This window comes from Varanus komodoensis, unplaced genomic scaffold (assembly GCF_004798865.1).
Source record: "Varanus komodoensis strain SLA01 unplaced genomic scaffold, ASM479886v1 scaffold1, whole genome shotgun sequence".
Taxonomy (NCBI): domain Eukaryota; kingdom Metazoa; phylum Chordata; class Lepidosauria; order Squamata; family Varanidae; genus Varanus; species Varanus komodoensis.
This window is the reverse complement of record NW_025335268.1, coordinates 2,552,377-2,567,642: the sequence shown is the minus strand read 5'-3', so window position 1 is coordinate 2,567,642 and position 15,266 is coordinate 2,552,377. Positions and strand designations below refer to the sequence as shown.

Here is a 15,266-nt window from a genome sequence, read left to right as displayed (position 1 = left end):
TCAATTCTCAATTGAAAAGTTGCAGTGAAAAATACATATTTTAAGAAAGAATTATAAAGTTGCATATTACGAGGCAGTTAAAATTGCACAGAGTAATATATTGCACAGAGTAAGGATGTGTGAGGAATTCATTTTGGAGGTGGGAATCCATTGGATTCTCTGGGCTCAGTTTCCCAGACTCTGGCCTGCCTTCTTATGCTTACTTGTGAGCATGTTTATGTAGGCACCACGAAGAAGTGAGCCTGCATGAATGCTGGGCAAGCACCATCACTCTTCTGCACACTTGTGGCTTTTGTTTGTGTTGCACATGCTGCAGAAGAAGGTTGTCAGTTGGGCAACTGGAGTTCCATGAGTGTTTACAGACTTGGTCTCAGTTTGGCTCACTTCCTGAGAGTGGAGCAGAAGAAAAAGTCTGAGGAACAGAAGAGGGCTAGATTCCAGGGGGTTTGTTGCAACCCTAACACAGAATGATATGGAAACTGGATGGGATGGTTACTGACTAAAACATACAAAAATGACACAGACCAGAAATACACTGCTGAGTCCTTCCATGCTGCTCATCATTTAATAAACATGACACTGTCATGACACCACATAGCCAATCATAATGATAACATCATGATGTCCTTTCAGATAGAATCGTAGGGCTGAAAGAGCATATCCTGCTTGCCAAGATAACTTAACCCAACCTTTTTGCATTGTGTTGAGCTGCTTCTATTGTCATTGCATCATGTGGCACCAGGGTGAATGCCTTGGCAATAAGGTTGGTTCCTGGCCTAGCAACAGTGTTCCTTGAAATCCTCTTCTGAATCTCCCTTCCAAAAATTTGCCTTTGCAAAGGGGAAGTTGTTTCAGAGCACAAGGCTGGTGCAGAGAGCTTGCAATAGAGACAGAGAGAGAATTCTCACTTCTCATGCCCCCTGGTGTTAGATGAAGCTACTGACTGCAACAGCATTCAGGCCTGAAAGAGGTAGCCTTCACTGTTAGCGTGACCCATCACCGAGGCAGGCCCTGTCTCTTTTGCAGTGTTAATCTCAAGGAAAATGGGTAACAGCAATACAAGCAGCTGCTGCACAATAGTGAACCCTTTACATCCCAAGCAGCAGTTTTGGTCCAATTGCTGGCTTAGCTCTTAAGCAATTCTAGGGAAACTTTTGAGTTTGGCACTTGTTAAATTTCAGTCTCACCACCACTTCCAGCATAGAAATGGTAATATGAATTGAGCTAAACTTTTGCTTAACTGGTGGTTATATATTATGATCCAAACAGTTGTCATTGTTGCCAACTACCATCATGGTACCACCACAACCAACTTGCTGTTTGGCACTTACTAAGAACAGACTGGGCTATCTCAAGGGAAGGGCAAGGTACTTTGTGTCCTTATTTCAACCTAAAAATCTCATGTTTGCAACCATCTCTGTTAGCCCACCCTTGTACACAGATGATATTATAGGAACATTGCCACAAGCCACTGTGTATGCCACTGCTTCTATTTGGTTCAATAGGAAAGAGCCACTGATATCTAAATGGCCACCATATTGAATTCATTTTAAGATTACAGCCCTGAGTCCCATTTCATTAACAAGTTACCTGCGTCGCACAAAGGGTAGGCTTCTTGTTTTCTCTGGCTACATCCTGAATTATAAACAGGCAGTGTAAAAGGAAAGTTGGGAATTAAAGAGAAGCACTGAAGTAGACAAATGGAAATTTAGATTAACAAGGTGCTCTCTTTTTTAGTTTTTGGAGTATACCCAGTATGTCACAATAGCTGTATGTGTGTTTCCAAAATAGTTTCTTTGTTAAGATTACTTTTTAAACAAGTACGATACTCTTACCTTAACATTCCCTGCTGCCATTAAAAATGTTAAGGGGTTTGGACAGAAAATTACTGAAGACTGATAATCATCTGCACCTGGGAAGACTAGAGATAATTATGAAATGAACTCTGGAGAAAGTCTTGGGGGATTTCTTACAAGTTGCATCTAACCTCTTTAGAATGACCAAGGTTTGGGTATTTGGATATTTTCTGCTTTCTCCCTCTCTCTTGCTCTGCCCCACGGATGCAAACAGGGAAACCCAAATGTCTGTGTTTATCCTTGAAACATCCAGAAAGCACTGCAGTAGGTGTGAATGGAAAAGTGCACTTTTATTTACATAGTTCAGTAAGCTACTTTTTCCTTCTCTCAGCTGCCAACCTCGCTGTTTGGCTAGCATCCACTGTAATCTGTTCTCCTTCATTATGTTAATCTGTGGGCGGAAAGATTTCTGTCATCTTCAAATCGCTTGTACAGCAATGGTAAACACCTTGGCCTGTCTGTAATTGGACAGGTGTCTGCATTGGTGTCACCCAGCTTTTAATTCAATTAAAGAACTGGCTGCTCTGCTCTCATTACCCACTCATTTCCTCTGCACTTCCAGTCAGTCAGTGAAATTTATACTCCGCGCCTGCCTATTCTGCAAGATCAAGTCAGCAGGCCCATAACTGAGATCACCCTGGAGGTGCGTGCACATTAATTTATGGCCAAGCAGATTCAATCATGCATTCTTATGAAAATATTTGGAGACCGTCATACTTGCATGTGGGAGGCTTTGAGAAACAACTTTTATTGTAAAACCTACACATGTGCTAGTTATTAGGCCAGCTAGTGGATAGGAGGCACTTGATTCGGATCCCCAGAGATGCCACAGCAACCTGGATTGAGTTCATTTTAAAGTCTGTGCTACATTGTCCTGTGCACATCCTGGTATGCCCAAGGGATGGCGTTCATTCACAACATCCCTGTGGCACTACTCAATATTAAAAGGCGACACTTGGCCATATTCATGGACAGAATGTGGAATGTAATGGAATAGATGATAGCTGACAAGGGAAAAGTTGTGTCTTTTTCCTGAAAAGTGATATATAAATATATATATGTAGGTATGTATATGATATATAAAAAGGTGTGTGTGTGTATATAGAGTGATATATGAAATATTAAATTATCTTTGGTCAAATAGTTACAGCTTCTCAAGAAGTGATTTCTCCACTGCTATTAATTTTTCAAAAAATGTATCATTTATCAAGTGCCAGTCTAGCAGGACTAAAACATTCAAAATAAACATATTTCAAAGATTTTTCACCAATATAGCATAATAACAATTTAGAACCTTTGTATATGGATGAAATTTTCTCTTAGTCACTGAGCATACAGTTTCTGGCAACAGTGTGCAGATTTCTTGTCATCTTTGAAGTGGTAATACTACTGCTGCAATGCAGGGAGTTTCTTTCCCTTCCTCCCCTGCGCCTCTTCCCCCCAAAAAATCTATCACAGCAAAAGTTCTAGTCTTTAAAAAAGCCACATGGTAGATTACAGACAGTAAATCAATTGAAGGTACCACTCTTTCTGCCCACTGAAGGGAACCTTTGGAAATAAATTAAAATTCTAACACAGACATTTTGACACAGTGACCCCATGAAACTGAATAATGTCATTTGTTAAATATGGATGTAAAGTTAAGAGTGTAGCAGCGAACTGAAATCACACCTAGCATAAGAGGTCCACTTGATATGCAAAGCAAGTTTTCAATTTTATTAAAATAGCCCCTGTTTAATTATGAGTAATATTTAATTTAGTATCTGCTTAGGAAGGCAAACCTTGAGGCCTTCTTTAAATTTATCTGGGGGAAAATGAAGAAAATGCATAAAAACCAATGGTGTTGTACTATCAGAATCTGGTTTGTTAAACATGGTCCTATTATACGCCTTCCACTGAAAATTCACCTTCGCTAGGCAGCATATGAATAAAGCTCAAATACAGTGTTCTTCTAATTGTTTTTCTTTCTATAAAAAAATCAGGTCTTATTAAATAGCAAGTGTGTGTTTTAGTACCATCTTAGACATTTCAATGCTTACATGTTCCATATTGGTAAACATTGTCCCTCTAAACAACATATTCAAGGGATGCTCAGCCATCCAAATTTTTAAAATTGTGGTTCACATCGTCCAGATTACACCCTCGATGCTTATGGGCCCAAATCTGGAGGTGTGCAGGCATCCATTGCAGATTGGGAGGAGCTGCAGGTATGAACCCTGCCTTATCACACCTCCCACTGTCAACCACCATGATTGCCCATCTAGCTGAAATGCTATGGAAGGGGAAGGAATAAGGCTGGCGCACCCTCTGGATAGCTTGTATTGTGGTGTCCCCAGGTCTTTCCATGCCAACTGCAAAGAGAGAAAGTATGGCTAATTGAGTGGCATACAAGTCATTCATTATTCAATCAAACAAACAAAGAGAAAGACAGGCAGAAAGATAGGAATGCAAATCACCAGTTCCAAGGTTTGATTCTGTCTCTGACCCTAGATCTGGGAATCATGGGCTCTAGTCATAGGGGACTTGAATTACTCTCCCCAGGACCAGAGGGTTCCCGAAGGAGGGCTTCTGCTGCCGATCTCAGGGGGTGGGAGGGCAAATAGGGAAGAAGGCGTTCCTTAAGGTATCCTGGTCCCAAGCCATTTAGGACTTTATAGGTAATAACCAGCACCTTGAATTGAGCCTGGACTTCGATGGGAAGCCAGTGGAGCTGATAGAGGACTGAGATTATATGAGAATAACGCCCAGTCCCCGACAGCATCCTGGCAGCTCTGTTTTGCACCATGTGAAGTATCCAGACTGTCTTCAAGGGCAGCCCCATGTAAAGCACGTTACAGAAATCCAGCTGGGAAGTAACCAATGCGTGTGTTACTGTTGCTAGGCAATCTTCCTCCAGGTAGGGACGCAGCTGATGGATTAGCCGAAGCTGAAGGAAAGCGCTCCTCGCCACCACTGTCACTTGAGCTTTCAAGGACAGTGCCGGGTCAAGGAGCACTCCCAAGCTGCAGACCCTGTCCTTTAGAGGGAGTGCAACCCTGTCCAGGGCAAGGCCTAAGTCACCTACCCAGGAGCTCGAATCACCCACCAACAGAACCTCCATCTTATCTGGATTGAGTTTCACTTTATTGGCCCTCATCCAGCCCATTACCTCGGCCAGGCACTGGTTCAGTACAGCCACAGCCTCACCTGGGTTAGTTGAAAAAGAGAGGTAGAGCTGGTGTCATCAGCATATTGATGAGTCCGCAGCCCAAACCTCTTGATGACCTCTCCCAGTGGTTTCATGTAGATATTAAATAGCAAGGGGGACAAAATGGAACCTTGTGGTACTCCATGGCAAAGTTGCTATGGCACAGAGCCAAAGTCCCCCAGCACCACCTTCTGGAATCGGCCATCAGGGTAGGAGCAGAACCACTACCAAGCAGTGCCTCCTACTCCCAGTCCCGCCAGCCTGTCCAGGAGGATGCCATGGTCGATGGTATCGAAAGCCACTGAGAGGTCCAGGAGAACCAACAGGGACACACTCCTGAAATGGGTCCAGATAATCAGTTTCATCCAAGAGTGCTTGGAGTTGTCCCGCCACCACCTGTTCGCACTCCCCCTGTCTCTCTCCCTGCACAGGTCATCTTACAGGGCGACCAAGGCAGATTCAATACCGTACCCGGGTCTGAAGCCAGACTGAAAAACGAGATGTTGGCCACCGGTCTATAATTGGCAGCCATCTCTGGATCCAGAGATGCCTTCTTTAGGACAGGCCTGATTACCTGATTACCGCCTCCTATACAGTGCATTGTTATAACATTGCATGAGCATGTTTGGCTTTCAAGCTTTCTGTAAGCTTTGCATTGAGGAACGGCATTTTCCAATGAGCAGCTCTTGGAGGCTGATACATCCAGAAGGTTTCTTGAAGTTAGTTTGGATTCTTTCTCAGATGTAATTGGTGGTCTTCTTAAGTTCCTGGTCTCTGCCTGGCAGGAGTTGACACAAGCTGTGGACATAGTTACGCTTAAGTGTCTTTGTACTGTAAAATATTATTTGTTACCCATTGTTCTGATTAATTTAGGGCAATTGACATACGGAATTATTTCTTCAACCTCTAAAGTTTTCACTATAGTGACTTTGACAAATATCATCTGGTTTCTAATCTCCTTTTCTTGGGCAAAGTGTTGGAGAGGGTGGCTCACCCTTCAGTTCCAGATGGTTTTGGAAGAAACTTATTATTTAGCTCCATTCCCATTAGGATTCTGGCATTGTTTTCAGATGGAGAACTTTGAGTTGTATTACTGGATGACTTATACTGGAGACTGTAACCTTCTTAGTATTTCTGGATCTCTCAGCAGCTTTTGATAACAGTGACCTGAATATCTTTCTGACTTATCTATCCAAATTGAGCTGGTTGCCATGGCTCTAATCCTCCTTGAGTAATCATTTTGAGAAGATACAGCTGGGTGAGTTCTATTCCATCCCATGACTTTTAGCTTGCAGAGTGCCTCAGGATTCCATTTTACTTACCATTTTTATATAGGCCACTTGGAGAAGTCATCTGAAGGTTCAAGCTGCATCTTCAGCAATATGTTGATGACAAGCATCTCTAGTGCTCTTTTCGAACTACAAATATCAGGAAGGCTATGGAACTCTTGGAACAGATAGCTGGATGAATGTGGTTTTGGACTGGGGGAGAAGCAAGCTGATTCTTGACCCAGAGAAAAAGATCTTGTAGACACGGAGATATACTGATCCAAATAGAAATGTTCAAGTAGCCTTGGGTGGGGTTGCACTCTGTATGAATGACCAGGCACACTGTTCAACAGTGTTCTTGGACTAATAGCTATCTGGAGAAGATAGAAAGTAGCAATGGCCAAGTATGCCTTCTGCCCTCTCAGGTTTGCATGGCAGCTGCAGCCTTCAATTGCTTTTGCAGCAGTTAACTCCAGATCAGAGTGCTACAATGGACTTTACATGGGATTGTCTCTAATATAAGTATTTAAACCACCAAAGAAAAAATACACTTTGGGTGAAGATTGTCAGTGGATGATTGGTGGGAGAAGAGGTGGGGCCTTAACCCTTTCCCACTTCTACAGATAGTTTGACCTTGAGTATAATAACTAATCACACAATCCTAATAAGTCCTATAATTGGCTGGTTGTGGCATGCTGGGAGTTGCAGAATTCCTTCTGTCTAAACATGAATGGGATTGTGCTTTATGAAACTGAGAAGCCTTTGTTCTATCAGAACTTCTTACATGGTCTTAGGTATGTATTATCTCTCAGGCTCAGCCTCCATCTCCAATTAGGAGAGTATTGACCTACAGGGTTGTTGCAAACATTATTGCTGTATAATGTGTATGACTAAATGCTATATACAAACCTGCTATATACTCATGCTTAGCATTATTATTCTAATTTTCTACTATTAATTAGTAGCATAATCACAAGAAAAAAAAAGAGTACTCCCCAAATACATTTGCTTTTAGGATCCTTAAATGGCTAGTTACATTGACTGGCTAGTTACATTGCTGGGATGGTGCCATAGATACATGGATTTTTACAATGCCTCGTAAATGTGGGGAATCAAGTGATTTTTCATGATGATGTCTGAAAACTGCTTTTAATAGGAAACACTTCTTAGAAACCCAATTTATTAGTCCCACTCTAACTGATATTTGTCTACAGGCTTCCCTTTAAGTACTAGGACATGTCTTAGAGAGGAATTCTGGCAGAATCAGTCAAATGTTTAGGTGGGTTAGAAGTGCATGCTCCAAGAAGTTCTCTCAATTTCATCTAAACCAGAACTCATAATTTTCAAACTTTTCAACACATTCCCCAATTGGGTAAAATCAACCTTGCCTGAGACCCTCATGTGTTGGGAATTCATTACACACAGTTGGTTCTGGACCAAAGTAAACATGAGGTTAATTCTGTGAATGCAATTAATATATACTTTATTATGTAAGTAGCAGCTGTGGAAAAAGCCTGAACCATGTTCCAACTTTGTGGGGTGAGAAGGGAAGTTTAACTCAAAAACTGAAACTTTAGGGGGGGGAAAGGGGGGGGATAGCAGCAGAATCCACAGACATAGAGTTTTTAAGGGTCAAACAACACATTACATCAATTGTGAAGCAGCTGAACTTTAACCGTGGTTTTTTGTTTTTTGGGGGGTTTTTTTGGACAACTTCAGAATGTTGGAGCCCATGTGTACCAGGAAGAGAGAACAGAACTTCCCTTTCCCACCTGTACGCTTTCCGAAGTTCTGATTCTTTATCAGCAGATAAAACAGACAGATGACAGACAGAAACCATACTGACCCTGATAGAGACATTTTTCTTTTTTAAAATCTCCATGTGTGCCCTGGGGAGTGGTTAATTTTGTGGAAAAGATAGGTGGGAGCAGAAAATGTAATCCTACCATCCTTGTGTACCCTGGTCCCAGTCCAAATTAGGATTGCACATGCCTGCTCTAATGTAGAAATAAAGCTCTGTTACATACTACAGAATCAACAAGATGTGTAGCTTGACCTTGAGACAGGGAGGTCAGGTCCAAAGTCACTGGGAACAATCCTAATACTCCCTTCATGTGTTGATTGTACCCAGAACACCTAAATAAGGCTACATTGAAATTGCAACATCCTCTTTGGGCTAAACTTCTGAGACTTTCTTGGGATGTTTTTCAACAGCAGGGGGTTGAAAAACATGGCCTTTTCCATGGTCCCTTCCAACTACTATTCTATGATTCTATGATTTAACAATGTATTTCTCAGATGGATCTCAATGCATTTTCTCTGTTGTGAACACAAGGTACACATCTTGAGCAACTCTTGTGCAGAATATTTTCCATTCTCCTTTCATACGTATATACCCAAAGCATTGTGTCTTTCTCCTGCAGGCACGCTGACAGGCTTGCGGCCCTTTGCAAAGTATGCTGTAACCCTAACAACTTGCACTTTGGCTGGCTGTACTGAGAGCTCACATGCCTTGAACATCTCCACTCCACAAGAAGGTAAAGTAATTTCAAAGGTCTTGACTTCCACATTTCAGTCATGAATAATAAAATAGGAGAGGAGCTAAATGCTGCAAAGCCATTTGCTGGAAAACCCCAACCTAATTTGATGACAAAGTGCATTGCCAGACCATAATTGCTCCATTTTTTGGGGGGTGCTAAAATGAATCAAACTCCATACCCTTTAATGACATGCATCTTTAATAGCTGTAATGCAGATTAATGGGCTTTTTAATTGCTGTTACATTGTTCATGGAAGAGCCTTGTCATTAATATGAAGCATCTGAAAGATTAATGAAAGCTTCCTCATTTTACTATGGCTCAGAAGTAAATCTAGAGACAGTCTGACTAAAAAGAATTGATTGTATGGCACAGTATGAAATTGAGAATCAAACGGTTGATTTCCATGGTCTCTTTTAACTGCTAAACACCAGCACAGGCAACAATTATTTCAGCCTGATGGAACCTCAAAATGCCAATTGGGCCGTTTATTAATCTGTTGTACTTGAAACTTAAAAGTTGCAAGCATAAATTATAGTTTCTGAAGCTGGCATTAAGCACGAAAGTAGCAAGAAAGATAAAATACACTCCAGTCCTGCCTATAGAGAGAGGCCAGCTCAGTAGTTTCATTGCATCAATTACTGAATAAAGAGTTTTCAAAAGATTTGCAGGGTAGTTATCTTAAACATAAAAGCAAATTACTTGAGCCAGATTTTAAATTTTTCACCAGTGTATATCTGCAGCTTTCTCATGAAATCCATATTCCTGTTTTATTATTGATTATTTATACCAGAAAAACAGAAAGGGATTTGCCTACCTAACTTGTTTTTAATTTCTAAAAATAACACAGATCTGACTATGTCAAAAGAAAGCTTTTCCACAGTTATAGCTGTGCTTTTCTCCCTTGTGTTCCATTATATCACATTATATATGAGATATACCCAGAAATTCTTGTTCTAAAAGAACCTTAAAGAGATCCAACCTCAAACAAAGGCAAAAAGATAAAAATAAAACAAATCCAAAGAGAGTGATGCTGACTCACCAACTAATGAGAAAAGTTAAAATACCAGCCTGTTCAGGTGTAATTGCCACTTGATGAGAAAGAGTCATATTTCCCCATGTTCAGTTTTTCACCTGATCTGTCATCTCAGACCCTTTTCATCCAAGAAGCTTTCTTAATAATTTTAGAGCCTGGATTTATTATTCAGATGTGTATACTTCTTTCCACAAAAGTATTCAAGCAGTGAACCCAAAATAAAATGGCGTTATAACCACAGGGGTACAATCCTATCAACTCTGCAACAGATGAAAGCAGAGGCTTATAAACATCTAGAGCAAGGTGCAAAGCTATCTCAACTGCCACCACACTCTGTGCTCTGTATTTTGTCTAGGTTGCCATCTAGATTTAACACTAGGGAGGGGAAGGGAAAGAAGTGGTGGGGTGGGGGTTCTGGAATTGGCCATACTTCATGGCCCCAGCCTCCTCACCTCCCTGACCCGACATGCCTCCCCTCTTCCTTTCCAAGGGTCTTCTTCTGACCTGGGGGTGAGCAGCCAGCACCCAATTTCTGAGGTGGCAGGACAGGGGTTCAGCCTTTAAAGTCACAGCTCCAACGTCATAGGATCTCTGAGTTGGGATTCTTAATTTTCTATTTCAAGTGAACCTGAGGTGCACTTCTGGAGCATATAGTCCTCTCAGAAGTTCATCCTCTAATGATCTCAGAGATCAGGCAGGGATATAAGGCATGAAATAGAAACATACAAACAGAAACAGAACAAGTCAGAAGGAGCCTCCCAGGTCATCTAGTCTGACCCCGAGCTCCAGCTGGCTCTGCTCACAACATGCCTACCATGTGCATGTCCAGCCTATCCTTGAACACCCTGACCAATGGGGCTTCAACCACCTCCTGTGGAAGCCCATTCCATACCCTCGGGGTCCTAACTGTCAGGAAGTACTTCCTGACATCCAAATTGAACCTTGGTTCCTTGAGCTTGGCTCTGTTGGAGCGTGTCCTGCCTTCCTCTGCAGGGGAGAACAGGTCTCTACCCACCTCCGTGTGACACCCCCTCACATACCTGTATGTCACCAACAGATCCCCTTGGAGTCTCCTCTTTTCCAGGCTGAAAAGACCCAGTTCCCTCAGTCTCACCTCATACGGCTTTCCCTGCAATCTGGCTACCATCCTTGTGGCCTTACACTGCACTGACTGAAAAGAGCCCCTAAGGTATCCTAGCTCCTAGTTGTTCAGGGCTTTACATTGAATCAATTTATTGATGGTTTAATTACATCTTTATACCACCCAATAACTGAAGGTATCTGGGCAGTTCACAACAATTTTTTTAAAAATTAAACACATAAAATATAGTATAAAAATTGAAATGGTTAGAACTACCACATAAAATTGAAGTTAAAAACTAGAGTAAAACCTAGCATAAACATTTATGTAAGCATTTAAAATATTTAAAATACAATATGGGATTTTAAACAGAATGAAACTAAAATTCTTGAGAAAATAAAAAAGTCTTCCAGTCCTAGAAAGAATACCATGTAAGTGCCAGGCAAACCTCTCTGGGAAGTTGATTCCCTAGTTGGAATGTTATATTAAAAATCACTATTAAAATTTGAAGCAGTAGCCTATAAGCAGCCTGTGCAGTTCTTCTGGGATATCCAAAATTGTTACTTTGTTGTTTCTGTAGGCTTCTGCTGCTTGCACAAGAGTAAGCTTCTGAAGTTAGGAAAAGACCAAGTACACAGCTGGGATAGGCTTAAATATAGCCTCTCCCTCACTAGCAAAAACAGCTACCCTTCTCAGGCTAGTTCAGATCCCTGCATGAATCAATATATTTTATTTGAATTTATTGATGTATATCTCACACTTCAATAACATGTATTGGGGTAGTTTTACCTGGATGCCTGAATTAGAATACCGATATGGAAACAAAATAAAAGAGAAATGAAATAAAATATCCAATGCAATTAAAATATCCAATGCAATTAAGTAGCATAAAACTAAACTCCAAGGTTTTTTTAGCTTGTTTATATTTTTAAAGCCTGATAAAATTTTAAAAAGAAGCCAAAAGAAGCAGGAAGAGCTGGAAGGAGAGGAAGACTGTTAAGCAGCCTCTGTTCCCATTAGTGAGGAATTGGTTGGGGTGTTGTTCATTTTCTGAAGAAAAAACATGTAGAGGAGTGCAGGCCTCCGAACTGAGAGGGCTGCGCTTCCTGAACACAGAATAGGAGGAGCAATGGAAGTGATCTTCACCATCTTAATTCCCTTGCTCTACATTGTGGCTTGACAGCCATTTTCAGCTATCCAGGAAAGACCTTTTGAGGAGGAAAGGGAGCAAACTGGAGCACTTGTCTCCTGGACACCCCAGACTCCTTCTTTCCCTGCTCCTCCCAAATGTCCTGAGGTTCTTTTCCCTGCTGCAAGAGTTCTTTTCCTACTGGTTGTGAGGAGTTGGGGAAGGAGTCTCAGAGCTCCAACTTCCAACTCTTCAGCCTTAGGTAATGTGATCTAACTTACAGATCAGTAGACAATCTGCACAGGCCATAAGGCCATTGTTGAAGAGCTTATTTAGCTGTAGAAGTGTCTCTTTTCCAGTAAGAATGGTTCACCAAGCACATTTCATTTAAAACTCCTAAGCCAATCTAAGCCTATTATTTGTAGAGTACCAGTCTATTCTGTATTGTAAACTAGTTCCTTCCATAAACATTTTAATTTGTGTTCATTCTGAAAGATTTTCATTCGTGGTGATGCCTGCAGCATATGAAACAGGCTGCTAAATGTCTATTCATTCATTCATTTAAACATTTCTACTCCATCTTTACCCAAAACAGATCCCAAGACAGCTTACAAACAAGTAACAGCACATTAAAATACAATATAAAATATACAGTAACATTCCAATTATATAATAAACTATCAACCCTTGAAATACTGGGTGAATAAAATGATTTTGGCCTGGCGCTGAAAGGAATAAAGCATTGACGCCAGGTGCACCTCTCTGAGAAGTAGATTCCAAAGCTGGGGTGCTACCACAAAAAGGCTCTTCCCTGGGTAGCCAATATTCTAACCTCCTTCAGGGAGTTCTCCTGAAGAAGGGCCTCATTGGAAGATCTTAAAGTTTGGGCAGGTGTATATGGAAGGAGACATTCCTTCAAATACTGTTAGGCATGTGGATTTTGTTTCAGTAGCTGCAGTTATTTTATAGCCGAGTCAGCATTCTCTAACAGTAAGGTTTATTTAGGCACATTATTAAAAACTGTGGTCATGAGTTCCATAGATTAAACCTCAACATTATGTTTTTAAAAAAGAAATATAGGTAAGATAACTCATGTTTTCTATTGCATGCTGTGGTAGTAATTGGGTAACCTATATTATTCCTCTTCTATTCTCTTACATCCATTGATTGCCACGGTATGGAAGAAACACAAAATCCACAGTCAAGAATGCAAATTTTCTTCACACATAATGATATGGTCACATGATGGGAAACATAGCATCACTCACAACATTCCAAAAATTCTCAATAATTTTAATAAGAAATGAAATGAAAAATATGCTGGTATCTTACACAGAGGATAAAACATAGCTTTTCCCACATATAGCTTCAAAATTTCCAGTATTTTTACATCTCTAGTTCTATTATAAAAGTCTTCCTCTTAACATAGTTTTTAGAAATTATTTGGGGGGAGTGAAGACCAAGCAAGAATAGATGAACACTTTGTTTTAAATATATTTTTCATCATTTTAGAAGAAAGTAATCCATAATCCAAAAACATTTTTTTTGGAAAACTAAAAAGTTCTTAGAAAAAAAGTATGTGTTAAGGTGGGTGGGTGGGTGGGGGGCATTGTCTCCTTCCAATCCTGAATTTTTCCAGTTTTTTCCCTCTTCCCTGCACCATTTGAAGCGGCCATCATAGGAAAGAACTACTGGCATTTCCAGCTAGAATATTCATACAACAGCCTTTAATCATCCTGGATTGAAAAGATGGGTGATACTAGAAGTAATGCTTGAATTACAAAGGCACAGGTACAGAAGTCTTTTAATGACATCCATGGGTTTCAGCTTGTGACATTGTTCTTGTTATGTGCTGTCAAGTCATCTCTACTTATGGAAACTTTATGAATGAAAACCACTGTCCATGGCAGCTCCGTTCAGTTCTTCCAAGTTCATGCATGTGGCTTCCTTTATGGATTCAATCCACCTCATTCCTGGTCTTCCCTTTCATCTTCAGTCTTTGTAATTCCCTAACATGATTGTGTTATACAGGAAGTTTTGCCTTCTTATGGTGTGTCTAAAGTATGACAACCTCAGTTTTGTCATTTTTGCTTCTAGGAAAAATGGTTTGGTTGATTTGCTCTAGGATCCACTTGTTTGTCTTTCTGTCAGTCTAGGATATTTGCAAAACTCTGCTCCAACTTCATGTTTTGAGCACACCAATTTTCATTCTGTTAGCTTGCTTTACTGTACAGCTTTCATACCCATACAATAGTTGGATGGTCTTAATCTTGGTCTCCATTAAAAGTCCTTGCACTTGGTCATCTTTTCTAGTTCCTCCATTGCTGTCCTTCCAAGTCTCAGTCTTCAAATTTCTTGGCTGCAATATCCCTTTGAAGGCTGAACCCAAGTATGTTAACTCTTTCACAATTTTGATTTCTTCATTATTAACAGTCAAGTTCTGTAATTCTTCTGTGGGCATGATTTTTATTAATATTCAGCTACAGTTCTGCTTTTGTACTTTCTTTTCTTCTTTCACTATTATCAGGTGATTATGTCGTGAGTGCTTCTGCCAGTGGAATGGCATCATCTGCGTATCTTAAATTAGTGATATTTTTTCTGCCAATTTTTACTTCTTCCTCTGATTCTAATTCTGCTTTTTTATGATATGTTATCTGTACAGAATGAACAGATAGGGAGATAAAATGCATCCTTGTCTGACACCTTTGCCTATGGGATACCATTACGTTTCTCCATAATCTGTTCTAACTGTAGCTCCTTGTCTGTGATACTAGTTCCACATCTGGACAATCAAGTACTGAGACACACCCATCTCTTTCAGGACCATCCATAGATTCTCATGTTCCACATGGTCAAAGAGTTTGTTCTAGTCTATTAAGCACAGACTGATGCTTTCATGTGCTCCAGTAACCAATGTATATTTACAATATGACCTTTAGTGCGTCTTCGTTTTTGGAATGCAGCTTGGATGTCCAGCATTTCTTGCTCCATGTAGGGTGGCATTCCTGGTTGCAACACTTGGACCATCACTTTACCTGTCTAGGAAATTAGTGTAATGGTCCTATGGCTGTGCTGCTCTTTTGCATCTCCCTTCTTGATAACTGGACCATGTATTGCACACTTCCAGTCTGTGGGCCATTGTTTTATTTTCCATATTTGTTGGCATATAAAG

At 40.6% G+C, this 15,266-nt stretch overlaps 1 protein-coding gene across 1 annotated transcript in view; it reads left to right on the top strand.

Moving 5' to 3' along the window:
* Nucleotides 1–15,266, top strand: part of USH2A (usherin) — a 579,889-nt gene that overhangs the window by 207,331 nt on the left and 357,292 nt on the right. Inside the window, exon 30 of the mRNA XM_044449731.1 lies at nt 8,735–8,848. Coding sequence (XP_044305666.1) covers nt 8,735–8,848 — 114 coding nt within the window. The remainder of the gene's footprint in view (nt 1–8,734; nt 8,849–15,266) is intronic.